The sequence below is a fragment of the Tamandua tetradactyla genome, chromosome 5 (assembly GCF_023851605.1).
Source record: "Tamandua tetradactyla isolate mTamTet1 chromosome 5, mTamTet1.pri, whole genome shotgun sequence".
Taxonomy (NCBI): domain Eukaryota; kingdom Metazoa; phylum Chordata; class Mammalia; order Pilosa; family Myrmecophagidae; genus Tamandua; species Tamandua tetradactyla.
In genome coordinates this window covers 99,795,763-99,822,700 of record NC_135331.1, presented here as the reverse complement: position 1 = coordinate 99,822,700, position 26,938 = coordinate 99,795,763, and the positions used below count along the sequence as shown (strand labels likewise).

Here is a 26,938-nt window from a genome sequence, read left to right as displayed (position 1 = left end):
TATGGTCTGAGGGCGGTGCTGTGACCCCGGAAGCGATTCTGGGGGCTCGAAACCGCAAGATGGCGGCCCGAGCGGCGGTTTGGGAGGTGTGCCGGAGCTTTTGGAAGGTGCTGGGTGAATGGGACGGGCGGACTGGGACAGTTGCCACTAACTCTTGCTGCTAGCCGCTGTTCTCCCTTCCCCAGTGTTTTTTCCGCATCTTAGCTCGATGTTTGCAGAAAGATGGCGAGAAAGGAGCTGGTTTTATCACGGATTCTCTCGTGATTAAACAAATTAATCAGGACAAAGGCAGGAATCTTAGGATGTCAGAGCTAGAAAGGATACTGAACATTAGATGTTCCAACCCCTTCTCACATTTGCGGAACAAACTGAAAGTCGAGGGTCAGGAAGCTTGTTTAGCGAAAATCATGGGCTGAGCTAGCACTCAGACACTTCCCATGGAACTAAATTGAGAGACCTTCCTGGAGTTCTGGGATTTCGGTGAGATGCGCTGCAGTCAAGGGTGTGAGTGAGATAGCCTCTGGTCTTGGTTCCTTGTGGAGAAGCAAAAACACTTCTTAAGCAGCAGTTCTCAAGCTTGGAGACCTCAGAACTCCTTTACACTCAAATGATTGAGGCTCCGAAGACCTTTTGTTTTTTGTGATATTTACCTTATTGGAAAATAAAGCTGGTAGTATTTTAAAATATTTGTTCATTCAGTAATAAACCCATTACATGTTAACATAATTAGTTTTTTAGGGAAAATAATTGTATTTCCCCAAACGAAAGCAAATTTAAGAGACGAGTGTCAGTGTTGTACATTTTTGCAAATCTCCTTAATGTCCAGCTTAATAGAAGACAGCTAGATTTTCATATTTGCTTCTGCATTCAATCTGTTACTATATCACATCTCATGCAGCTTCTGGAAAACTCCACTGTAGCTTGGGAGAAAACGAGAATGGAAAAGTTGCAAATAACATCTTAGTATTATTATGAAAATAGCTTTGCTCTCCTGGACCCGCTGAAAGTGTCTTGTGGACCCTACAGAAGTCCTGAAACTATACTTTGAGAACAGCTGTCAAGAAGAGTCAGATATGTTAGGATTAAAGCTTTTGAACTAGAAGCAAACTGACCCAGACAACTATCTACCTCCCCTCTCCCCCCGTTTTTGTTGTTTTTTTTTTTTCTTTTCTTAAACAAAGAAAATTTTGTTTAAGAACTTCTTAAGATTGATAGATGGATGTAACATCGCTTTAGGCTCCAACTTTTAAAAGCAGAGGTTTATACTGGAAGAATATGACTGGAAAATGTCAGATTCCTTAGGCTGTATGGTGGTTCTGCACACTGGCATTAAATATGGGGAGGGAATTTTCTGTGTGATTGATTATATGAAGAATGATGTATACTTCTTGTTCCCTTATATCGTGTTTGATTTCCTTTCTTGGTTCCCTTTGCTTTCCCCCCTTAAACTAAGGGAGAATAGGAAAAGCTTTTATTTTCCCCCATCTTGAGTCAAAAAAAAAAGAAGCAATATAAACTAGTAGACTGGTGACAGAGAACTTTTTTATCCCTTTTTTATTTTAGGTGACCATCGCTTGTAATTAAACTTTGCTTGTGCTAAAATGTTATCTTCACCTCCATGTTATTTTTAAGGACACTATTGTACTTCCATGTTCTCAGGTTACAGTTTTAATGTCAGGTAAGAAAGAGTAAAGGAAAACCAGGTAAATGTTCTGTAGTAAGTGTTTTCCAAAACTAGAAGTTTTGTACCACCAGGGGGAGTTGACGATAAAGGATTTAGAAACTGGATTGTTTCAGTATTTGGCGTAGTAGGTAATGATGGGTATAAGTTCCAGTGTGTATTTTAATTTACTTAGAAACTAGTTATCCCAGTCAAACCATGAAATACATATGCTTGAAAAGACATATGAAAGCTTCAAAAGAAGATATTTTAGAATTCTTGTTTCAACTCTTAACAGCTTAGATTAAAAGACAGTAGTTTTCCGATGATCATGCATCTATGTGATGATGTTAAGAATTACTGATTGCATATGTAGAATGGTATGATTTCTAAATGTTGGGTTAATTTCTTTTTTTCCGTTAATTAATAAAAAAATAAAAAATAAAAATAAAATTATAGCATAAATAAATGCATTTGATTAAAAAATTAAAAAAAAAGACAGTAGATTTCATTGGTCAAAAATAAACAAAATAAATATTATATTGAAGTATATTTGATCTGTAAAAAAAAAAATAGGAAAATTGACGCCACATGTAATGTTATTCATTTTCCCACTTGATTTCCGCATTTAATTCATAGTTCATTTTCTTTTTAATAGAGAAGTCGTAGGTTTACAGAAAGCTTATGCAGAAATTATAGCGTTCCCATATACCCCCTCACAACACACAGTTCTATTATTAACACTGCATTAATGTGGTACCTTTGTTAAAACTTATGACAATATTATAGTTATGCTATTAATTACAGCATATAGTTTACTTTAAGGTTTACTGTTCGTATAGAATTCTATGGGTTTTTGTTTTAATTTTATTCTAGTAACATATACGCAACCTAAAATTTTCCTTTTTGACCACATTCAAATATATGTTTCAAAGGTATTAATTACATTCATAGTGTCATGCTACCATCACCATCCTCCATTACCAAAACTTTTCCATCACCACAACAGAAATTCTGTGCCAACAAAGCATTAACTCCTCATTCCCGGCCTCCATCCTGGCCCCTGGTAACCTGTATTCTAATTTCTGATTTTGAATTTGCTTATCCTAAGTATTTTGTATAAGAAATCATACAATATTTGTTCTCTTGTATCTGGCTTATTTCATCAACCCTCAGCATGTCTTCAGGGTTTATCCATGTTGTCACATGTATCTTCATTCTTTTTTACAGCTGAATAATATTCCATTGTATGTATATATTGTATGTATATACCACAGTTTGTTTATCCGTTCATCTGTTGATGGACAGTTGGCAATTGTGAATAATGTCGCTGTGCACATCATTGTGTAAATACCTGTTTGAATCCCTGCTTTCAGTTCTTTAAAGTACATACCTACAAGTGGAGTACCATGTCATATGTTAATTCCAGGCTTAACTTTCTGAGAAACCACCAAAATGTTTTCTACAGGAACCATGTCCACCAACATAAATGAGTGTTCCTCTTTCCCCACATCTCTCCAACACTTATTTTCTGTCTTTTTAAAAGTAGCCATTCTATGGCCATTTCTATCCCACTATAGAAAGATCAAAGGTGATGGTGCAGTTATACAGAGAAGATAGGGTTTAACAAAGGAGTTTGAGTCCTGAATCATTAAATTGGAATTTATTTTAGTCTCCAGTATCTTAGAGCAGCTAGAAGTAAAAACCTAAAATTGTGAAATTGTAACCTGTGAAATCTGTTCTACAACTAATTGTTGTGCTGTACTTTGAAATTTATTGCTTTTTTGCATATATGTTATTTTTCACAGAAAAGAAGATAAAAGTCAGTTGTGATGATAAAAAAAAAAAGTATTTATTCCTTCTAGCCTCTTATGTGCTGGAGCAACTTGAAGGAAAAATCTGAGATGATGGTATAGTAGCCCATGACAAACTCTGGGACCTGTCCTGTAACTACTTGTTGAAGAGTGCTTTGAAAACTATTCCTTTTTTCTTTCTTTACTTTGTATATATACTATATTATGAAAACAAAAACAAAAACAGGGATTCTGGCTTTAGTTCAGTCATTAAAAGCATGTGTAGTTTGAGACTGTTAGGTTTTGTTAGATTATGTAGAAGCATATCTCAGTCTTACAAGGACATCCTTTTGATTTATTATGTACCCACCCTTCCACCAAAAATAAAAGAGTAATGAAGTAAAATATAATGAAAAGCTGGTTTGGGACTACATGGCAGCGAAGTGAAGAGTATTGGCAGGCCGGTAAAAATCAAGGTGACCCCAAGAAAATGGCTCCTCCCCCGAAGGAGGTAGAAGAAGATAGTGATGATGAGGAAATGTCAGAAGATGAAGAAGAAGATAGCAGTGGAGAAGAGGTTGTCATTCCTCAGAAAAAAGGCAAGAAGGCCATCGCACCTCCGGCAAAGAAGGTGGTGGTTTCCCCAACAAAAAAGGTTGCAGTTGCCACACCTGCCAAGAAAGCAGCTGTCACTCCTGGCAAAAAAGCAGCCGCCATACCAGCCAAGAAGACAGCTACACCAACCAAAGCAGTAGCAACATCTGGCAAGAAGGGGACCACACTGGCAAAGCAGTGGTAGTGGCAACACCTGGTAAGAAGGGAGCCATGGCCCCAGCCAAGGGGGCAAAGAATGGTAAGAATGCCAAAAAGGATAACAGTGATGAAGAAGATGATGAAGACAGTGAGGAAGAGGATGCGGATGATGATGAAGATGAATTTGAACCAGCAGTGATGAAAGCAGCAGCCACTGCTTCTGCCTCAGAGGATGAGGATGATGATGAGGATGAAGATAATGAAGACGATGATGAGGATGATGATGATGAAGAAGATGACTCTGAAGAAGAAGCTATGGATACTACCCCAGCCAAAGGGAAGAAAGCTCCTATAAAAGCTGTTCCTGTGAAGGCCAAGAGTATGGCTGAAGATGAAGAGGAGGAAGATGATGATGATGAGGAAGATGATGATGAGGACGATGATGAGGATGATGATGAAGAGGAGGAGGAAGAAGAAGAGGAAGAGGCTGTCAAAGAAGCATCTGGAAAACGAAAGAAGGAAATGTCCAAGCAGAATACTGCTCCTGAAGCCAAGAAACAGAAAGTAGAAGCTTTAGAAACTACAGCTTTCAGTCTTTTTGTTGGAAACCTGAACTTCAATAAATCTGCCCCTGAATTGAAAACAGGGATCAGTGACCTTTTTGCTAAAAATCTTGCTGTCATGGATGTCAGAATTGGTGTGTCTAGGAAGTTTGGCTATGTGGATTTTGAATCTACCAAAGACCTGGAAAAAGCCTTGGAGCTCACAGGTTCAGAAGTATTTGGTAGTGAAATTAAATTAGAGAAACCAAAGGGAAAAGACAGTAAGAAAGATTGAGATGCCAGAACACTTTTGGCTAAAAATCTGCCTTATAAAGTCACTCAGGATGAATTAAAAGAAGTGTTTGAAGATGCTGTGGAGATCAGATTAGTCAGCAAGGATGGAAAGAGTAAAGGAATTGCTTATATTGAATTTAAGACAGAAGCTGATGTGGAGAAAACATTGGAAGAAAAGCAGGGAACAGAGATCGATGGGCGATCCATTTCTCTGGACTAAACAGAAGAGAAAGGGCAAAGTCAAGATTATAGAGGTGGAAAGAATATCACTTGGAGTGGTGAATGAAAAACTCTGGTTTTAAACAATCTCTCCTACAATGCAACAGAAGAAACGCTTCAGGAAGTATTTGAGAAGGCAACTTCTATCAAGGTGCCCCAGAACCAAAATGGCAAATCTAAAGGGTATGCATTTATAGAGTTTGCTTCATTTGAAGATGCTAAAGAAGCTTTAAATTCCTGTAATAAAAGAGAAATTGAGGGCAGAGCCATCAGACTGGAATTACAAGGGCCCAGGGGATCACCTAATGCAAGAAGCCAGCCACCCAAAACTCTGTTTGTCAAGGGTCTGTCTGAGGACACCAGTGAAGAGACATTGAAGGAGTCATTTGATGGCTCCATTCGTGCCAGGATAGTCACTGACTGGGAAACAGCATCCTCCAAAGGGTTTGGTTTTGTAGACTTCAACGGCGAGGAAGATGCCAAAGCTGCCAAGGAGGCCATGGAAGATGGTGAAATTGATGGAAACAGAGTTACTTTGGACTGGGCCAAGTCTAAGGGCAAAGATGGCTTTGGGGGTCATGTCGGAGGCAGAGGACGATTTGGAGGCCAAGGTGGTGGCAGAGGAGGCCGAGGAGGATTTGGTGATGGCAGAGGCCAGGGAGGCTTTGGAGGGTGAGGAGGCAGAGGAGGAGGCAGAGGAGGAGGAGGAGACCACAAGCCACAAGGAAAGAAGACGAAATTTGAATAGTTCTTCTGTCCCTGTCTGTCTGTCCCTCTTCCATTTGAAAGAAAGGACTCTGGGATTTTTACTCTGTTACCTGATCAATGACAGAGCCTTTTGAGGACATTCCAAGACAGTATACGATCCTGTGGTCTACTTGGAAATAACGTATAGATAACATTTCAAGGGAGATGCCCTGTTGGTTTTGACTGGATATTCATATAAACTTTTTAAAGAGATGAGTTAACCCTTATCTGTAAGTTTTGAATTTATATTAAGTTTCATCCCATGTACAAAACCATTTTTTTCCTATGAACGGTTTTTTGTGTTGGGAGTTGTAAAGGAAAGCAGAATGTTTTATCATGATTTTTGCTTCAGTGACTTTGGGACAAATTAAAAGTCCTAAACTCTGGAGGGGGAAAAAAAAATATATATATATATATATAATGAAAAGGCCAAGTTAAAGAACCTATGAATTTAATGTTCATAATGGCAGTAGCTTGCATTGTTATGTACCACTATGGATCAGGCCTTGTGCTACGTACTTTACATGTATTAGTGTATAACAGCCCTCAGGCTATATTGTTGTGTCCAAGTTGTAAAATAAGAAACTGCTCAGAACTATAAAAAGAAAATACAAAGTGAAAACAAAAGCCATTCTTGTTAGTGTGAAATGGCATCTCGTGGTCTTGATTTGCTAATGATTTTGAGCATGTTTTCATGTGTCTATTGGCCATTTGTATTTCCTTGGAGAAATGTCTATTCAGGTCTTTTGCCCATTGTTTAATTGGGTTGTTTGTCCTTTTGTTGTCGAGTTGTTGGATTTCTGTGTCCTGCATATTAAACCCTTATCAGATATGGGGTTTCCAAATGTTTTTCTCCCATTCTGTAGGTTGCCTTCTTACTTTCATAATGAAGTTCTTTGCTACCCAACAGCTTTTCATACTGATGAAGTCCCATTTATGTATTTTTTTATTTTGTTGCGTATGGTGTTGATGTAAAGTCTGAGGAACCATGCCTAACACAAGATCCTGAAGATGCTTCCTTATGTCTTCTAGGAGTTTTATAGTTTTGGTTCTTATATTTAGGTCTTTAATCCATTTTGAGCTCATTTTGTGTATGGTTTTGGGTAGAGGCCCACCTTCATTCTCTTACATATGAATACCAGTTTTCCAAGCACCATTTGTTGAAGAGACTTTTCTTTCCCTATTGAGTGGACTTGCCACCCTTGTCAAAAATCAAAATCAATTGGCCATACATGTGAGGGTTTAATCTCTGAATTCTCAGTTCAAATCCATTGGTCTGTGTGTCTGTCCCTGTGCTAGTACCACCCTGTTTTGACTACTATATCTTTGTAATAAGTTTTAAAATCAGAAAGTATGAATCCTTCACATTCATCATTAGAGATATTGGTCTGTAATTTTCTTTTCTTGTGGTATCTTTATCTTGCTTTGATATTAGTGTGATATTAGTTAGCCTCAGAATGAATTAGGAAGTGTTCCCTCCTCTTCAGTTTTTTTTTAAAAGTTTGAGCAGGATTGATATTAACTTTTTGTGGAATGTTTGGTAAAATTCACCAGTGAAGCAATCTGGTCCTGGGCTTTTCTTTATTGGAAGGTTTTTAAATACCGATTCAATCTTTTTACTTGTTATTGGTCTATTGAAAGCTTCTGTTTCTTCTTATGTCAATGTAGGTAGTTTGCATGTTTCTAGAAATTTGCTGTTCATCTAGATTTTCTAATTTGTTGGCATACAGTTGTTCATAGTATCCTCTTATATTCCTTTTTATTTATGTGGGTTCAATAGTAATAATCCCCTCCTTTCATTTCTGATTTTAGTTATTTTTCTCTTCTCTCTTTTCTTCTTTGTCAATCTACTTAAAGATTTGTCCATTGTATTGATCTTTTCAAAGAATCAACTTTTGGTTTTGTTGATCTTTTTATTTTTTTTTAATTCTCAGATTTATTTATTTATGCTCTAATCTTGAATTCCTTCCTTTTGCTTTCTTTGGGTTTAGTTGCTCTTCTTTTTCTAGATTCTCCAGTTGGGTGTTTAGGTCTCTGACTTTGAGATCTTTTTTCTTTTCTAATTTAAACATTCAGAGCTATAAGTTTCCCTCTCAGCATTGCCTTTGCTTCATTTCAGAAGTCTTGGTATGTTGTTTTTGTCTTCCTAACTTGTGATTTCTTCTTTGACCCATTGGTTGTTTAAGAGTGTGTTGCTTATTGGTTCAGACCACCAGAATCCTCATTCCTTGACTTCTCTACTTATCCTGCTGCTTTTACTATTCCATACACATTTTTATTAAGGTATAATTGATCTACATTAAACAGTACAATAAAATTGTTCAATCTGATGTTTTTGACATATGCATATACTCACCAAACAATGATCACAGTCAAGATAATGACCATATCGATCACCTCCAAAAGTTTCCTACCACTCTTTTGTAATCCGTCCCTCCTGCCTTTTTACCCTGACAACTGCTAATCTGCTTCCTCCCTCCAGACACTCCCTGATCTGCTTTCTCTCAGTATAGATGAGTTTTGATATTCTGGAATTTTATTTAAATGGAATTATGTCTGGTCTCTTTTACTCAGCCTAATTATTTTGTAATCCATTCATGTTGTGGCATGTATCAATAGTTCATTCTTTTTATTGCTGTATAAATGTGTCATAATTTGCTTATTCATACATTCATGTGTTAAGGGACATTTTTTCCCCGATTATTAGATATTACAAATAAGGCTGCTCTGAACATTTGCATACTGGTGTTTGTATGGAAATATGCTCTCATTTATTATGGGTCAATATCTAGGAATGGAATGGCTAGATAATATGATGGGTATATATTTACCATTCTTTTTAAAAAATTAGTTTTATGGAGGTATAATTAACATATAATAAACTGTACATTTTAAACTTTTAAAAAAAAGTGTGTTGCTTAATTTCCACATATTTGTGAATTTTCCAGTTCTCCCTCTATTATTGGATTTCTAGGTTCATTCTGTTGTGGTTAGAGAAGACTCATTGTATGATTTCACATTTTTAAAATGTATTGAGATTTGTTTTATGACCAAACATATGGTCTTTCCTGGAGCATGACCTGTGTGCACTAGAGAAGAAAGTATATTCTATTACTATTGGGGAAGTATTCGATATATGTCTGCTGGATCTGGTTAGCTTATAATATTGTTCAAGTCTTCTGTTTCTTTATTGTTTTTCAATCTAAATGTTCTGTCCATTTTGGAAAGTAGTGTATTGGAGTCTCCTGTTATTAAAGTTTAATAATCTATTTCTCCACTTAAATCAATATTTGCTACATAACTATGTGATGATATTGTGAATGATATGTGATGATACATATTATATATGTAGAACGGAATGATCAAAATAGGAATGTTTGCATTTATTTGGTGTTTTTTTGTATTTAAAATAAATAAATAAAAATATTTGCTGCATATATTTTGGGACTGCTGTTATATATTTGTAATTATGATCTCTTCTTGTTCAGTTGACCCCTTTATCAGTATATACTGACCTTCTTTGTCTCTAGTAACAGTTTTGACTTAAAGTCTATTTCATCTGATGTTAGTATAACTACATTAGCTCTCTTTTGGTTACTATTTTTGTATGATCTATTTTCTCCATCCTTTCACCTTCAGTCTACTTGTGTCTTTGAAATTAAGGTGAGTCTTTTATAAATTACATGGAGTTGGGTCGTGCTTTTTTTTAATCTCTTCTTAATCCGTCTTTTGACTGAAGAATTTAATTCATTTATATATTTTTATTGATTGATTGATTGATATTCTGTATGGCAGGGGTCACATTTCACTCTTTCCATGTGAATATCCCATTATTGCAGCACCATTTGTTGAATTTTTGTTTGTTTTGTTTGGGGAAAGTACTAATCCGTTTATATTTAAAATCCCTACTGATAATGCAGAAGTTTCTTCTGCCACTTTCCTATTTGCTCTTTTTAAGTCCTACAGCTTTTTGTCCATCTGTTTTTCCATTAAATCCTACTTTCTTATTTATTTGCTTTTTTCTGTAGTGTACCATTTTGGGTCCTTTCTCATTTCAGATATTTTTGTGATTACCCTGGGCTTAAATTTAACATCTTAAATCAATCAGGTTTGATTTGATACCAACTTAACTTCAATAGGATATACCAACAATGTTCCTATACCCCTCCAGCCCTGCACCTTTTTGTTGTACTTGTTACAAATGATACCTTTATACATTGTATGTTCAAAACCATAGATTTATCCTAACTTTTTATACATTTGCATCTTAGAGTCTGTAAGAAATACAAAGTGGAGTTACATATCAAAAAATGCAATACAGTAGTACTGACATTTATAATTACCCATAAGGTTACCTTTACCAGAGGTCTTTATTTCTTTATACTTTTTCAATCCATTGTCCAGAGTCCCTTTCTGTGTGAAGAATTCCCTTTAGCATTGCTTGTAGGGCAGAACTAGTGGGGATGAAGTCCCTCAGCTTTTGTTTATCTGGGAATGTCTTAATCTCCCCCTCATTTTTGAGAGATGTGCCTGCTGGATACAATATTCTTGATTGGCAATTGTCTTCTTTCAGCGCTTTATGAATTTCATCCACTGCCATCTTTCTTCCATGGTTCTGATGAGGAATTGACCCTTAACCTTAATTGGACTCTCTAAGATATTGCACGTTGCTTTTCTCTTACAGCTTTCTGGACTCTTCCTTGTCCTTGACATTTGGCAGTTTGACTACTATGTTTCTGGGCATGGTTCTTTTGAAGTTTATCCTATTTGGAGTTGTTGGGATTCATGAATGTGTATATAAATATCTTTCTTTAAATTGGGAAAGTTTTCTGCCATTATTTCTTTGAGTATTCCTTCTGCCCCTTTCTCTCTTTTTCTTCTGGGACTCCCATAATGCATATTGGTACTCTTAATGGTGTCCCATAGGTCTCTTAGGCTCTGTTCATTTTTTTCACTTTTTTTTTTCTCTCTGTTCCTCAGCCTGAAACATTTCAGTTGTCTCATCTTCAAATTCACAAGTTCTTTCTTCTGCTGTCTCTAATCTGATGTTAAAAATCTGTAGGGAATTTTTTGTTTCAGTTAGTGTAGTCTTCAACTCCAGTATTTATGTTTGGCTTCTTTTACAAATATCTCTTTGTTGAGATTCTCATATTTTTCATTCATCATTTTCCTAATATCCTTTGTTCTTTCTTGGTGTTTTCCTTTATCTCCTTGACCATATTAAGGATTATTTTTTTAAAAATCTTTGGTATGGCCGAAGTCTGGTCATCTTCTTTCATGGTTTCTCTCTGGATGAGCCATCATTTCCTGTTTCTTCATTTGTCTTGTAATCTTCTGTTCTACACTGTAGATTTTAATAAGTGTTTACTCTGGGATTTAGTCCCTGAGCTGCCTCTTGCCTCTGCCTGTTCCTTAAGTTTGTATCCAGATAGTGATATGGAAGAGATTTTCTTCAGTGCCAGGAGCTAACCAAAACAAACCAATACAAAAAAGTGCCTTTCACATTCTTAATAAATTGGCTCTGCATTGACTGGTGCCCTCCTTCAGAGTTTAGCCCTCCTATCAAGAAGATCAACCCTACTAGAGGGAAGTACCTGAAACTGTAGAGCTGTGTTCCAGTAACCATGTTTCTTGAAGATGATTATATAATGATATAGCTTTTGCAAGGTAACTGTGTGATTGTGAAAACCTTGTGTCTGTTGCTCCTTTTATCTATTGTATGGATAGATAAGAAATAAACAATAGGGAACACAAAGGTTAAAATAAATTGAGTAGATTGAAATACTAGTGGTCAATGAGAGGGAGGGATAAGGGGAATGACATGTATGAGTTTTTCTTTTTTACTTTCTTTCTCGCGAGAGATGAAAATGTTAAAAAAAATTATCATGGTGATGAATACAAAACTATATGATGATATTGTGAGTCATTGATTGTAACCATGTCAAGAATGTTTGTATGTTTGTTAGTTGTTTACAATAAAAATATTAAAAAAAAAAAAAAAAGAAGATCAGCCCTAGGTGAAAGTGAAGTGCAGAGTCCTCTGAGCCTGCATCCTGTCCTGGGTTTGTACTCACTTCTGGGCTCAAGAATTCGCCCCTTTACAGGAATCTGAATGTTCCTTTTACTCCCTCTGAAATAGATTTTCCAGTACAGGGCCAAGGACCCAAAAGGGGAGTGCAGACTTGCTCCACACTGCTTCAGAGAGGGAATAGCAAAGGCACCAACAAGAGCACCATAAATTTCTCTCCCACTTTTTTCATTCATTCATTCATTGCATCGGCAGGCACCAGCATGGCAAGCGAGAACTCTGCCTGCTGAGCCACCGTGGCCCGCCCTTCATTTTTTTTTTTTTTAATTTTTAGAATCAAATTTTTTAATTATTAATTAAAGAAAAAAAAAGAAATTAACCCAACATTTAGAAATCATTCCATTCTACATAAGCAATCAGTAATTCTTAACATCATCACATAGATGCATGATCATCATTTCTTAGTACATTTGCATCGATTTAGGAAAAGAACTAGCAAAACAACAGAAAAAGATATAGAATGTTAATATAGAAAAAAATAAAAATAATAGTAAAAAAAAGGAAAAAAAAAGACAAACAAACAAACAGACAAAAAAGAAAAAAAAAACCTATAGCTCAGATGCAGCTTCATTCAGTGTTTTAACATGATTACTTTACAATTAGGTATTATTGTGCTGTCCATGTTTGAGTTTTTGTATCTAGTCCTGTTGCACAGTCTGTATCCCTTCAGCTCCAGTTACCCATTATCTTACTGTTTCTAACTCCTGCTGGACTCTGTTACCAATGACATATTCCAAGTTTATTCTCAAATGTCGGTTCACATCAGTGGGACCATACAGTATTTGTCCTTTAGTTTTTGGCTAGACTCACTCAGCATAATGTTCTCTAGGTCCACCATGTTATTACATGCTTCATAAGTTTATCCTGTCTTAAAGCTGCATAATATTCCATCGTATGTATATACCACAGTTTGTTTAGCCACTCGTCTGTTGATGGACATTTTGGCTGTTTCCATCTCTTTGCAATTGTAAATAACGCTGCTGTAAACATTGGTGTGCAAATGTCCGTTTGTATCTTTGCCCTTAAGTCCTTTGAGTAGACACCTAGCAATGGTATTGCTGGGTCGTATGGCAATTCTATATTCAGCTTTTTGAGGAACCGCCAAACTGCCTTCCACAGTGGTTGCACCATTTGACATTCCCACGAACAGTGGATAAGTGTGCCTCTTTCTCCGCATCTTCTCCAGCACTTGTCATTTTCTGTTTTGTTGATAATGGCCATTCTGGTGGGTGTGAGATGATATCTCATTGTGGTTTTGATTTGCATTTCTCTAATGGCTAGGGACATTGAGCATCTCTTCATGTGCCTTTTGGCCATTTGTATTTCCTCTTCTGAGAGGTGTCTGTTCAAGTCTTTTTCCCATTTTGTAATTGGGTTGGCTGTCTTTTTGTTGTTGAGTTGGACAATCTCTTTATAAATTCTGGATACTAGACCTTTATCTGATATGTCATTTCCAAATATTGTCTCCCATTGTGTAGGCTGTCTTTCTACTTTCTTGATGAAGTTCTTTGATGCACAAAAGTTTAATTTTGAGGAGCTCCCATTTATTTATTTCCTTCTTCAGTGCTCTTGCTTTAGGTTTAAGGTCCATAAAACCGCCTCCAGTTGTAAGATTCATAAGATATCTCCCTACATTTTCCTCTAACTGTTTTGTGGTCTTAGACCTAATGTTTAGATCTTTGATCCATTTTGAGTTAACTTTTGTATAGGGTGTGAGATATGGGTCTTCTTTCATTCTTTTGCATATGGATATCCAGTTCTCTAGGCACCATTTATTGAAGAGACTGCTCTGTCCCAGGTGAGTTGGCTTGACTGCCTTATCAAAGATCAAATGTCCATAGATGAGAGGGTCTATATCTGAGCACTCTATTCGATTCCATTGGTCGATATATCTATCTTTGTGCCAATACCATGCTGTTTTGACCACTGTGGCTTCATAATATGCCTTAAAGTCCGGCATCACTAGACCTCCAGCTTTGTTTTTTTTCCTCAAGATGTTTTTAGCAATTTGGGGCAACCTGCCCTTCCAGATAAATTTGCTTATTGGTTTTTCTAATTCTGAAAAATAAGTTGTTGGGATTTTGATTGGTATTGCATTGAATCTGTAGATCAGTTTAGGTAGGATTGACATCTTAATTATATTTAGTCTTCCAATCCATGAACACGGTATGCCCTTCCATCTATTTAGGTCTTCTGTGATTTCTTTTAGCAGTTTTTTGTAGTTTTCTTTATATAGGTTTTTTGTCTCTTTGGTTAAATTTATTCCTAGGTATTTTATTCTTTTAGTTGCGATTGTAAATGGGATTCGTTTCTTGATTTCCCCCTCAGCTTGTTCATTACTAGTGTATAGAAATGCTACAGATTTTTGAATGTTGATCTTGTAGCCTGCTACTTTGCTGTACTCATTTATTAGCTCTAGTAATTTTGTTGTGGATTTTTCTGGGTTTTCTACGTATAGTATCATATTGTCTGCAAACAGTGATAGTTTTACTTCTTCCTTTCCAATTTTGATGCTTTGTATTTCTTTTTCTTGTCTAATTGCTTTGGCTAGAACTTCCAACACAATGTTGAATAATAGTGGTGATAGTGGACATCCTTGTCTTGTTCCTGATCTTAGGGGGAGGTTTTCAATTTTTCCCCATTGAGGATGATATTAGCGGTGGGTTTTTCATATATTCCCTCTATCATTTTAAGGAAGCTCCCTTGTATTCCTATCTTTTGAAGTGTTTTCAACAGGAAAGGATGTTGAATCTTGTCAAATGCCTTCTCTGCATCAACTGAGATGATCATGTGATTTTTCTGCTTTGATTTGTTGATGTGGTGTATTACATTAATTGATTTTCTTATGTTGAACCATCCTTGCATACCTGGGATGAGTCCTACTTGGTCATGATGTATAATTCTTTTAATGTGTTGTTGGATACGATTTGCTAGAATTTTATTGAGGATTTTTGCATCTATATTCATTAGAGAGATTGGTCTGTAGTTTTCTTTTTTTGTAATATCTTTGCCTGGTTTTGGTATGAGGGTGATGTTGGCTTCATAGAATGAATTAGGTAGTTTTCCCTCCACTTCGATTTTTTTGAAGAGTTTGAGGAGAGTTGGTACTAATTCTTTCTGGAATGTTTGATAGAATTCACATGTGAAGCCGTCTGGTCCTGGACTTTTCTTTTTAGGAAGCTTTTGAATGACTAATTCAATTTCTTTACTTGTGATTGGTTTGTTGAGGTCATCTATTTCTTCTTGAGTCAAAGTTGGTTGTTCCTGTCTTTCCAGGACCCCGTCCATTTCATCTAAATTGTCGTATTTATTAGCGTAAAGTTGTTCATAGTATCCTGTTATTACCTCCTTTATTTCTGTGAGGTCAGTAGTTATGTCTCCTCTTCCATTTCTGATCTTATTTATTTGCATCCTCTCTCTTCTTCTTTTTCTCAATCTTGCTAAGGGCCCATCAATCTTATTGATTTTCTCATAGAACCAACTTCTGGTCTTATTGATTTTCTCTATTGTTTTCATGTTTTCAATTTCATTTATTTCTGCTCTAATCTTTGTTATTTCTTTCCTTTTGCTTGCTTTGGGATTAGTTTGCTGTTCTTTCTCCAGTTCTTCCAAGTGGACAGTTAATTCCTGCATTTTTGCCTTTTCTTCTTTTCTGATATAGGCATTTAGGGCAATAAATTTCCCTCTTAGCACTGCCTTTGCTGCGTCCCATAAGTTTTGATATGTTGTGTTTTCATTTTCATTCACCTCGAGGTATTTACTAATTTCTCTTGCAATTTATTCTTTGACCCACTCGTTGTTTAAGAGTGTGTTGTTGAGCCTCCACGTATTTGTGAATTTTCTGGCACTCCACCTATTATTGATTTCCAACTTCATTCCTTTATGATCCGAGAAAGTGTTGTGTATGATTTCAATCTTTTTAAATTTGTTAAGACTTGCTTTGTGACCCAGCATATGGTCTATCTTTGAGAATGATCCATGAGCACTTGAGAAAAAGGTGTATCCTGCTGTTGTGGGATGTAATGTCCTATAAATGTCTGTTAAGTCTAGCTCATTTATAGTAATATTCAGATTCTCTATTTCTTTTTTGATCCTCTGTCTAGATGTTCTGTCCATTGATGAGAGTGGTGAATTGAAGTCTCCAACTATTATGGCATATGTGTCTATTTCCCTTTTCAGTGTTTGCAGTGTATTCCCCACGTATTTAGGGGCATTCCGGTTCGGTGCATAAATATTTATGATTGTTATGTCTTCTTGTTTAATTGTTCCTGTTATTAGTAGATAGTGTCCTTCTTTGTCTCTTTTAACTGTTTTACATTTGAAGTCTAATTTGTTGGATATTAGTATAGCTACTCCTGCTCTTTTCTGGTTGTTATTTGCATGAAATATCTTTTCCTAACCTTTCACTTTCAACCTGTGTTTATCTTTGGGTCTAAGATGTGTTTCCTGCAGACAGCATATAGAAGGATCCTGTTTTTAAATCCATTCTGCCAGTCTATGTCCATTGATTGGGGAATTCAGTCCATTAACATTTAGTGTTATTACTGTTTGGATAATATTTTCCTCTACCATTTTGGCTTTTGTATTATGTACATCATATCTGATTTTCCTTCTTTCTACACTCTTCTCCATACCTCTCTCTTCTGTCTTTTCGAATCTGACTCTAGTGCTCCCTTTAGTATTTCTTGCCGAGCTGGTCTCTTGGTCACAAATTCTCTCAGTGACTTTTTGTCTATAAATGTTTTAATTTCTCCCTCATTTTTGAAGGACAATTTTGCTGGATATAGAAGTCTTGGTTGGCAGTTTTTCTCTTTTAGTAATTTAAATATATCATCCCACTGTCTTCTAGCTTCCATGGTTTCTGCTGAGAAATCTACACATAGTCTTATTGGGTTTCCCTTGTATGTGATGGATTGTTTTTCTCTTGCTGCTTTCAAGATCCTCTCTTTCTCTTTGACCTCTGACATTCTAACTAGTAAGTGTCTTGGAGAACGCCTATTTGGGTCTAAACTCTTTGGGGTGCGCTGCACTTCTTGGATCTGTAATTTTAGGTCTTTCATAAGAGTTGGGAAATTTTCAGTGATAATTTCTTCCATTAGTTTTTCTCCTCCTTTTCCCTTCTCTTCTCCTTCTGGGACACCCACAACACGTATATTTGTGCGCTTCATATTGTTCTTCAGTTCCCTGATCCCCTGTTCAAAATTTTCCATTCTTTTCCCTATAGTTTCTGTTTCTTTTTGGAATTCAGATGTTCCATCCTCCAAATCACTAATTCTATCTTCTGTCTCTTTAAATCTATCATTGTAGGTATCCATTGTTTTTTCCATCTTTTCTACTTTGTCCTTCACTTCCATAAGTTCTGTGATTTGTTTTTTCAGTTTTTCTATTTCTTCTTTTTGTTCAGCCCATGTCTTCTTCATGTCCTCCCTCAATTTATCGATTTTGTTTTTGAAGAGGTTTTCCATTTCTGTTCGTATATTCAGCATTAGTTGTCTCAGCTCCTGTATCTCATTTGAACTATTGGTTTGTTCCTTTGACTGTGCCATATTTTCAATTTTCTGAGCGTGATCCGTTATCTTCTGCTGGCGTCTGGGCATTTAGTCAGATTTCCCTGGGTGTTGGACCCAACAGGTTGAAAGATTTTTCTGTGAAATCTCTGGGTTCTGTTTTTCTTATCCTGCCCAGTAGGTGGCACTTGTGGCACTCATTTGTCTGTGGGTCCCACCAGTAAAAGGTGCTGTGGGTCCTTTAACTTTGGAAAACTCTCGCTGTGGGGGAGGTTTGCCAGCCGAAGCGGCTTGGAAGAGTGCCAGCCGGTCCGGGGATCCGAACGCGGGGAGGGTCGCCGGCCGCTGCAGCCCGGGAGAGCGCCCATCCGAATCTCCTAGCCGGCCCAGGGCGCCAACCCTGGTGAGAGGGCGCCAGCCACCGCGGCCCGGGAGAGTACACCGTTCCCAGCCGGACCGGGAAGCCACATGTTTGGAAGGGACCCCGGTCACCGTTCTCCGCGGCCTGGGGATCTCCGATCCAATTCTCCCAGTTGATCCGGGGGGGCCGCGCGTGGGGGGGGGCGCCAGCCGCCGCGGCTTGAGGGGACCGCCTGTCCAATTCTCCCAGCTGGCCCGGGAAGGAGGAAGGGAGGGACTCCGGCCGCTTGCCGCCCCGGCCCGGGAAAGCCCGCGCCCCTCGGCGATCTCACCGGAGCAGGTTCTCCCAGCCAGTCAGCCGTTCCAGAATGGGGTATGCTGTCTTCTTGATCTCTGTCGTGGCTCTGGGGGCTGTTCTGTATCGTTTCTACTTCCCTAGTAGCTGTTCTGGAGGAGGAACTAAGACCCGCGTGTCTTACTAAGCCACCATCTTCTCCGGAAGTCCCATGTATTTCTTCCTCAGCAATCTCTCTTTCAGTGAAATGTTAACCACCACCTGTGCTGTTCCCAAGATGCTCGCAGGCTTCCAACATTCACGGCATCTCCTCAGGGTAGGCTTCTGTCTTCAAGGCCCTGGGTGGGGGGCGTCCGTCGGTCCCAGTCCTCGCTGCGGGTCTCAAACTGCCCAGGCCTCCAGCAGACCCTGCCTCCCATTTATTTTTAATTGTGGTAAAATATACATAACACAAAATCATTTTAGCCATTTTAGTGGACAGTTCTTTGACATTTAAGTACATTGACAATACTGTGTAACTTTCACCACTATTTCCAGATTATTTTCATTATCCTAAACCAAACTCATTTAGCAATAACTCTGTTTCCCACTCCTGCCACCCCTTGTAAGTGCTCTTCTGCTGTCCTTGAAGTTACTTTATCTCTTACCATTTTTAAAGCTACATTTTCTGATCATGATGATGAATATGCAACTATGTGATGATATTGTGAATTGCTGATTATATATGTAGAACGGAATGAGCATATATTAAGGATGTTTGCGTTTCTTTCTTGTAATTTTTTTTAATTAATAAAAAATTTTTTAAAAAAAGAAAAAAGAAAGCTACATTTTCTTGATTTGTCACTCAGCCAGTTAACTACAACCCTTTAAACTATTTTCTGGAGTTTTAAGGAAGATGGTTTTGCCAGGTTTTGCTAATTGTTTAAAGATTCTGAAGTGGAAAAGCATCCTGGAGTACCCTATAATGCCAACTTGGTCAACTGAATTCCATATTGCTCTTTTAACGTGAGAATTGCTTTTTTAAAAAGTTCTTGCTTCCAAATGCTAAAAGATATAAAATCTCTAGTAATTTGAGAATGTTTTTTGATTATCAACTCTACCATTATCTTTTTTTATTTTTTTTATGAAATCTAATTTGGACATTAATTAGTTGGACCAATATCTTTATTTGGAATAATCAGGTATCCCTTTATTTGGAAGCATCATATATTTATTGATGTTTAGTGGAAACTATGAATGGCTTGATGGTTAAATTCTAACACATGTCCCCCTCCCCCCTTTTTTTTTAAGAGTTCGGGGAACTTTTCTGTAAACAGTTCTAAGAGCAGTACAGCCAAAAATGGTGGTTTTCTTCTGTAAGTATACAATTGGATGTGCTAAATTAAACAGCACTGTGGGGTTTTTTTGTTAGTTTACTTAGTTTTTCTTTTTTTTTTCCCCCACATATAGCAGTGCCAATATGAAGTGGGTACAGTTTTCGAACCTACATATTGACGTTCCCAAGGATTTGTCTAAGCCTATGGTATGTACTTCCTATTTCCTGGTTTAAGGAGCTACATTAGCAGTAAGTTTCCCTCATTATTTCATTTGGAGTTGTTTCCCAAACACTTTAAGAATAGAACATTTGTTCTGAAATACTGGCAAATGCAGTGTATTTCCTGCATGTACTCTAAAAGTTCATTGGTGTTCATGTTCTTTTTGAAAGTATCAAGGTAATTTCCAAAGGAAAAAAATGAGTTACTGCAAATAACTGTGGGAATGAGAATATGCTGCTCATAGCACAGCCTAATATGAAGAGTTTTTGATTTATCATAATTAATGATGCAGAATACTTGCTATTACATTATGTTATAGAAAACTGCTTTTCTTGTAGCCTTCAAGTCTTGGTTTTCATTTTATGATGTCAGGCCTGGACCTGGACAAGGACAGTGCTTTATTGTTCACAGTGAGAAACAAATGGAAATCCACAAATGCCTGTGGTAACTGATTCCTTTGGGTAGAAGCCATGATTCCATAAACCCAGTTTTTGTGTTATTTGAAGTTTTAAAAATTCTACCAAATGAAAAAGGTTACAATTTATCACTATAAAACTGTATGAAATTAGAAGTAAAATTTTTACCTTCCAATGTCTCTCCTCACAGATAACATGTGCACACATTTTTTTAAGCAAAATGGAATCATCTTATACATAATGTACTGCTGTTTCATTTTTTTTTTCATTTAGTGGGTACTGGATATATTTCTAGGACAGTACCTATAAACCCAGATCTCTAACTCAGTTGGCTGCAGGGGCCAAACTTGTAAGGCATGCTGGCAGGTTGGACAAAGTGGCAGTCTGTGTCCTTTATAAACTAGACAGCTGCCACTTGTTGCTTGTGACAGAATAAGACCTAGTGTGCCAAATCTTCTGAATTTTCCATGCTAAACTGGAAATCCAAATTTTATGTGAAATCTCCTGATTTTTTCATATTTGTAACAAATCCACAATGTCTAAAATTCTTTAGGGACCAATAGAACACATTTTAAAGCTGTATTCCCCATCCTCCCAACCCCTAATTTCTGACATATGATATCAATATATTCTGTTCTTCCAGCAATCCTGTTTTGGGTAATTGGTGGTAAATGGCTAGCTTCCTGGTTATTAAGTAGATCTCCTTTCAGGGGTGAAGTAACTTAACCCTGAATCATTGGATTAGTAATATAAGTTATTAGCTTAATGGGATAAAGTGATGGTAATTCACCCCTTGGAAGAAAGTCAGAAATGTCAAGCCCATTATTTCAAAGGTCTGGTGTTTGGGTAGAAGAGATAGAAGTTATATGTACAGTCAGTATCATAACAGTTTAATTAGAAATGAATAATTTATGTATCTGGGCAGGCAAGACATACAGCAATAAAACCTAATTTAAAAATAGTATGAATAGCAATAGTTCCCCTTTGTAGAACAATATTTTTTAATTTATAAGCATTCTTACCTATGTTTTCTTATTTCTTACAGAAATTCTGTGAGCTCTAGCTATGCAATAGATGTTATTATTCTGTTTCATATATGAGGAAACTCTAGTGCGATGAGAGTAAATGACTTGTTCTTTGTCATTCAGTAAGAAGTGGCAGAATTTAATTTGGAATGTAGGCATTCTGACTAGGCTACTTTTGCTCACAGAATCTAAAATCTTTTCCCATTATATATTTGGGGCTTAAATCATTATTAAGTTAGAAAGTTCCATTAGTGATTTTGTAGGTTGCCTTGAAAGCCCTTTTGATTCCAACTCTATTGTAACAGATTCTGAGGCTTGTTTTGCAGATCTGAATGTGATTGTATCTAGATAGTTAAGCTAACAGTGTTAAGATATAGCTCAGGGAATTTCTGATATTCTTGCAAGCAGTGGGGACAGCCAAATCAATAGGCCGAGCCTTCGATCCTGGGATTTGCCCCTATAAACTTATTCCTACAAAAGATAGGCTAAACCTACTTAAAATTAGGCCTAAGAGTCACCCCCAGAAAACCTCTTTTGTTGCTCCAATGTGGCCTCTCTCTCAGCCAACTCAACTCCTTCCTACATGAAACATGATTCCCAGAGCTGTAAATCTCCCTGGCAGCATGGGACAGAAATCCCAGGATGAGCTGGGACCTAGCGTCAAAGGATTGAGAAAGCCTTCTTGACCAAAAGGGGGAAGAGAGAATTAAGACAAAGTTTCAGTGGCTAAGTGATTTCAGAAAGAGGCAAGAGGTTATCCTGGAGATTATTCTAATGCATTATATAGACATCCCTTTTTAGTTTGTGGTGTATTGGAGTGGCTGGAGGGAAGTACCTGAAATTCAACAGCTGTGTTCCAGTAGCCTTGATTCTTGAAGACAATTGTATAAAGATACAGCATTTGCAGTGTGACTGTGGTTGCAGGAGCCTTGTGTCAGATGCTCCTTTTATCCACGGTTTGGACAGATACATAAAAAAAATGGATAAAAAAATAAATAAGTAATAGGGGGCATAAAGGATAAAAAAATTGGGTAGATGGAAATACTAGTGTTCAATGAAAAGGAGGAGTAAGAGGTATGGTATGTATGAGTTTTTTGTTTTTTCTTTTTATTTCTTTGTCTGGAGTGATGCAAATGTTCTGAAAAATTATGATGATGATGAATACACAACTATGTGATGATATTGTGAGCCATTGATTGTACACTGTGTCCGGAATGTGTATGTGTGAAGATTTCTCAATAAAAATATTAATTAAAAAAAGATATTGCTCAGGGTACACAGGCAGTTCAGTGGCAGAATTCTCTCCTGCCATGCAGGAGACCCAGGCTCAATAGAACCTGGCCTATGCACCCAAAACACAAACAAATAACAAACAAAAATACTGCTCAGCATTTTTCTGTCCTCTGATTAGTAAACTCAGGTTGTTTAATTAAAGGTAATATATTCAATTTACTGGTCATAAACATTAGAGAACCATAACTGAAACTTTCCTTTTTTGCTTTAAAATTATAGATAACCATTTCTGATGAACCAGACACATTATATAAGCGCCTGTCAGTTTTAGTAAAAGGCCATGATAAGGCCGTATTGGACAGTTATGAATATTTTGCCGTGCTTGCTGCTAAAGAACTTGGTATCTCTATTAAAGTGTAAGTATGACCTTTTCTAATTTGACCTATTAGCTGTTATACTATGGTCAACCAGAAATATGGTGCTGCTCCCCAGGAGAAATAATGAGATAGAAACTCATGGTGAATAGAATTTAGATTTGTCATATATTATCCTAAGAAGATTCAACCCTTCTTATCTACTAAAATTCTTAAAAATTAAAATGAGTGAGCAAGGAAAATGAAGGAAATCCTTACTAGGATTGCACAGATTTGAGGAGACCCAAGAAGCTCTCATGTCTGGGGTCTTCATGGGGCAGGGAAAAAGATGAGATGAACAAGCAATCCTTTGGATCTTTTGGATTTGCTGATCTTTGACTAATATGTCCAGTAATTTAAGTTTGCCCTGAGAATTGTACTTACCCAGTAATGCATGAGCAGGCGAGCTTCATATGCCTTTGAGTCACTGCACAGTTACCTCCCTTGTCTTGTCACCTGTTCTTTGTGATGCTGAGCAAGGCCCTTTTGAGACTTTGTCATTCTTGCCTTCTAACAAACAGAAGGAACCAACACATTTCCCAAAACAGACTAGTTTTATGATTACTGATGTATCTTTGGGTTTTCCTAAAGCAGTGCACATAGATCAGACATTTCAGTGATGTCCAGCACACTGATGCTGCTACTCACAGTGAATACATTCAGTCAGTCAGGGAATTAACAAGTGTGAAAGCAGCAGGCATGTGCCTGCCAGCACTTGTGTTGGGACTGTGGAAAAATGTTCCCACTGTGTTCTGCCATGTTTACTTTGGCCTCAGTTTTATGACAGCAGTTGTTATTACAGATGATGTTTTGACAAATGGAAATCTGTAAACTGTAGTTAATACCTATAATTGAGTGTGAGCCTGCCCTACAAAACTGTGAAATCATGCTTTGATATCAGTGACTCAGGTTTTAACATCATTTAGCTTAAGTATACTGTTTTGCCCATTAATTTTTCAGACACGAACCTCCAAGGAAAATAGAACGATTTACTCTTCTCAAATCAGTACATATTTTCAAGAAGCACAGAGTTCAGTATGAAATGAGAACACTTTACAGATGTTTAGAGGTAAGCTGATTTTAGACGTGAGATAGTTTTACTATTTTTGAAACATCCCAAATTTTGCACTAGCATAGCGCTACTTTCCTTTAGTGTTAACTTCCTTTCAGTCAGTTGTGCACCTGTTAGTTGTAGAGAAGGTAACATCTTTTTTTTACTTAATGGAAGTGGCATATAGGAAAATAAAACTCAGATAAAACCATCTGTTTTAGTTTCCTAGGCTGCTCAAGCAAATATCATGAAATGGGTTGGGTTAAACAATGAGGATTTATTTGGTTTTGAGGCTAAAAGAAAGTCCAAATCGAGGCAGTGTGTTCTCCCTGGAAACTGTGATGTTCTGTGCTGGTCGCTGGTGATTCCCGGTCCTGGGTTTGTCAGATGACAGCGCGCATGGTGGCTTCTCCTGTCCTCTCCATTCCCTTCCGGGTTTGATTGATTTCAGCCTCTTACTTCTATAACCATCTTTCTCAGTCTGAATTTCATTCCACTTCTGAAGGACTCTGGAAATAGGATTAAGACTCATCCTGACTGAGGTGGGTCATACCTTAACTGAAGTAACCTCAACCAAAGGTCCTACGTATGATGGTTTCACACCCAGAGGAATGGATTACATTTAAGATGTGCTCTTCTGGGATACATACAACTTCAAATCACCACACCATTCTTTAGAGTAGTACCAGTCTTTTCACGTAGTAATGCAAATTATCTAGACAAATTTTTATACAAGATAGCATTGTAAAATGATTTTGCTTATATTTTTTAAAATTCTAATTAAGTTTTCAAACAGTTAAAATTCTTTTCATATGCTACCTGGATTTTTCACATTTATTGTGGGTAGCATTAAGGTTTTCGCTTACCTGTTTACCATCCATCCATTCAGCCACTAGGGTAAACCTAGGTTTGTGGTTGAGGAGAACATGACTTCTGGAGCCAGACTGCCACTGCCCAAGTCCTGCCGCTGATGCCTGTGTGACTTGTGCCTCAATTCTTCATTTATAAAATGGGAATAGTGTCAGTTCCTATCTTACGGAGTTAATGTGAGGATTAAATGAGGTATTTATCTAAAGCATTTAAAATACTTCCATCATATAGTAAATGTTATCAGAGCAAGCACTTACACAACTTTTACTACCCTTAAATGAAAAAGAAAAAACTTTATCCATCCATGTCTGACAAACATCTCACCAGAAAGTCTTTTTACCATGTCTTATAATCTTGTCTTTTATTTTGTATTAAGTTTTATGAAACTCTTATAAATATACTACTTTGATGAAATGGTCACCAACTGGGTCCCATGGAGCTCCTGCTTTAAGGTAGCTGCAACTGGAGAAAGGGGACTTCAGAGCCGTGCTCCCCTCCATCCACTTCAACCAGAAGAGCTACGTGTTTCTGTTGTTGTTTTTTTAATTGGGGTTCTGTATAAGATTTCCTCGGGGGGAAAAAAGCTTTTACCAAAAAAGACAAAAAACCTTAAAATGTTTGCTTTAACAGCATAGCATGAACCAATTTCATGTTTCATATTTTAGTTAGAACATCTAACTGGAAGTACAGCAGATGTCTACTTGGAATATATACAGCGAAACTTACCTGAAGGAGTTGCCATGGAGGTTACAAAGGTATGGTTTATTTCTCCCTGGGCTGGGGGAAAATTGTCATCTTGATAACATTGCCGCCTGGCTCTGGCCCGCTGAGTGAACAGGAAGGCCTGTGGCAGACAGGGAGGCACAGTTGCCACGGTAGTTGGGGCTGTCCCCCTTCCCATTCAGTGTTGTCAGTGCGACACAATCTTGCCACTGCAACCCAGGTCCGCCCCAAGCCTTCTGAAGTCTCTCCCCCTCCCCCAAAATAGTTGTCTAGACATGTTAAGTGGCAATCCCTGGAGAGCACTGACATTCAACTAGATTATGTATGTGAGAGTGCTTTGTAAACGCGAGTTTCTTTCTCTCCATTTCAAAGCCCTACAGAAAGGTGGGAGAGGTAAAAGGGAAGTCAAGAGGATTGGGGGTGGGGGGGTATAAAATTAAAATTCAGTTTTTGGCCAAAGAATTCAGTTAACTCTACATTATATTATGGTTTTGTTTTGTTTATTTAGACAAAATTAGAACAGTTACCAGAACACATCAAGGAGCCAATCTGGAAAACGATATCAGAAGAAAATGAAGCAAGCAAACCATAAAGGCTTAAAGAGGCCATTTATGCCTTGAGTTTGAAATGAGGGTGAACCAGATGTGCATGTTTCAATGAAGATTGTTTTCCAGCTGAGATCATTTTGAATCCACCTAACTACTCTGTTTTAATCAGTGAAGAGCAGAGAATGTAACTTTAATGATAGACTGCAGCAAAATAACTATTTTATCTGTTCTTTTATGCATGTCATTGTTTCAGATCTGATTTTAACAAATGTGAACAAACCATTTGACTACTTCGAGCCAAAAAAAAAGAATAAAATTTGCGTTTTGTTAGGCTGCTAATGTTCAATTATTAGTTGTACCAATTTTAATTTATATCTGTTTATTCATCTGAAGGTGAGTGTTTTAAGAACTCCTCACACGCATATATTTTTTCTTTTGAGGTTCCTGGAAGGAGGCAAAAGTTGATAGATCCCTTCCTGGCAGACCGGCATATGTTAATTTGGGGGTGGAGACTCCTAAATTTTACCTCATTTAAGCATTAAATTCTTGAATGTGAATATACTTTGTGGCAGATCAAGCATATTTGTATCATGCACGGAACTCTTCTTGTAGCACAAACCCCTTACAGGGTTGCCTAAAAGGGACATTTTAATGGAATTTTAGCTGTACAGAAATATCATTTCATTCTTTCAACAAGCTCTTATTTTGTAAACTTTGTACCCGGCACAGTAGTAAATATCAAAAATGGACAGAAATAATGGCTTTTGAAAGTTGTGCCAGGTATAGATAAATATTTTTCCTTATTAAGTTCTTCACTGATAAGAAGGCCTGTTTCTTTTGGTAAATGATGCTCTTTTTTGTCTGGA

The 26,938-nt window shown here is 37.3% G+C and overlaps 1 protein-coding gene and 1 pseudogene across 2 annotated transcripts; both read left to right on the top strand.

Annotated features, from left to right (window-relative positions):
* The first annotated feature begins 11 nt into the window (after window positions 1–11).
* On the top strand, window positions 12–26,402 carry MRPS10 (mitochondrial ribosomal protein S10). Of its 2 annotated transcripts, none has more exons than XM_077161801.1 (7): window positions 12–107; window positions 19,549–19,613; window positions 19,708–19,780; window positions 22,747–22,883; window positions 23,841–23,949; window positions 25,467–25,556; window positions 26,033–26,402. In XM_077161801.1, exons 1-7 carry the CDS (start codon window positions 60–62, stop codon window positions 26,114–26,116), a joined length of 606 nt encoding a protein of 201 aa, XP_077017916.1. In that variant the 5' UTR covers window positions 12–59; the 3' UTR covers window positions 26,117–26,402. The 2 variants fall into 2 exon arrangements, with proteins under 2 accessions (XP_077017916.1, XP_077017917.1); XM_077161802.1 differs by having other exon boundaries at window positions 48–86.
* On the top strand, window positions 1,685–6,220 carry LOC143684650 (nucleolin pseudogene; annotated as a pseudogene).
* Window positions 26,403–26,938: the final 536 nt, after the last annotated feature.

Coding starts and splice junctions, on each gene's coding strand:
- MRPS10 (XM_077161801.1), top strand. CDS start 60: ATGGCGGCCCGAGCGGCGGTTTGGGAGGTGTGCCGGAGCTTTTGGAAG. Junction 108..19,548: donor TGTGCCGGAGCTTTTGGAAG/GTGCTGGGTGAA, acceptor TTTTTTTTTAAG/AGTTCGGGGAACTTTTCTGT. Junction 23,950..25,466: donor CACTTTACAGATGTTTAGAG/GTAAGCTGATTT, acceptor TTCATATTTTAG/TTAGAACATCTAACTGGAAG.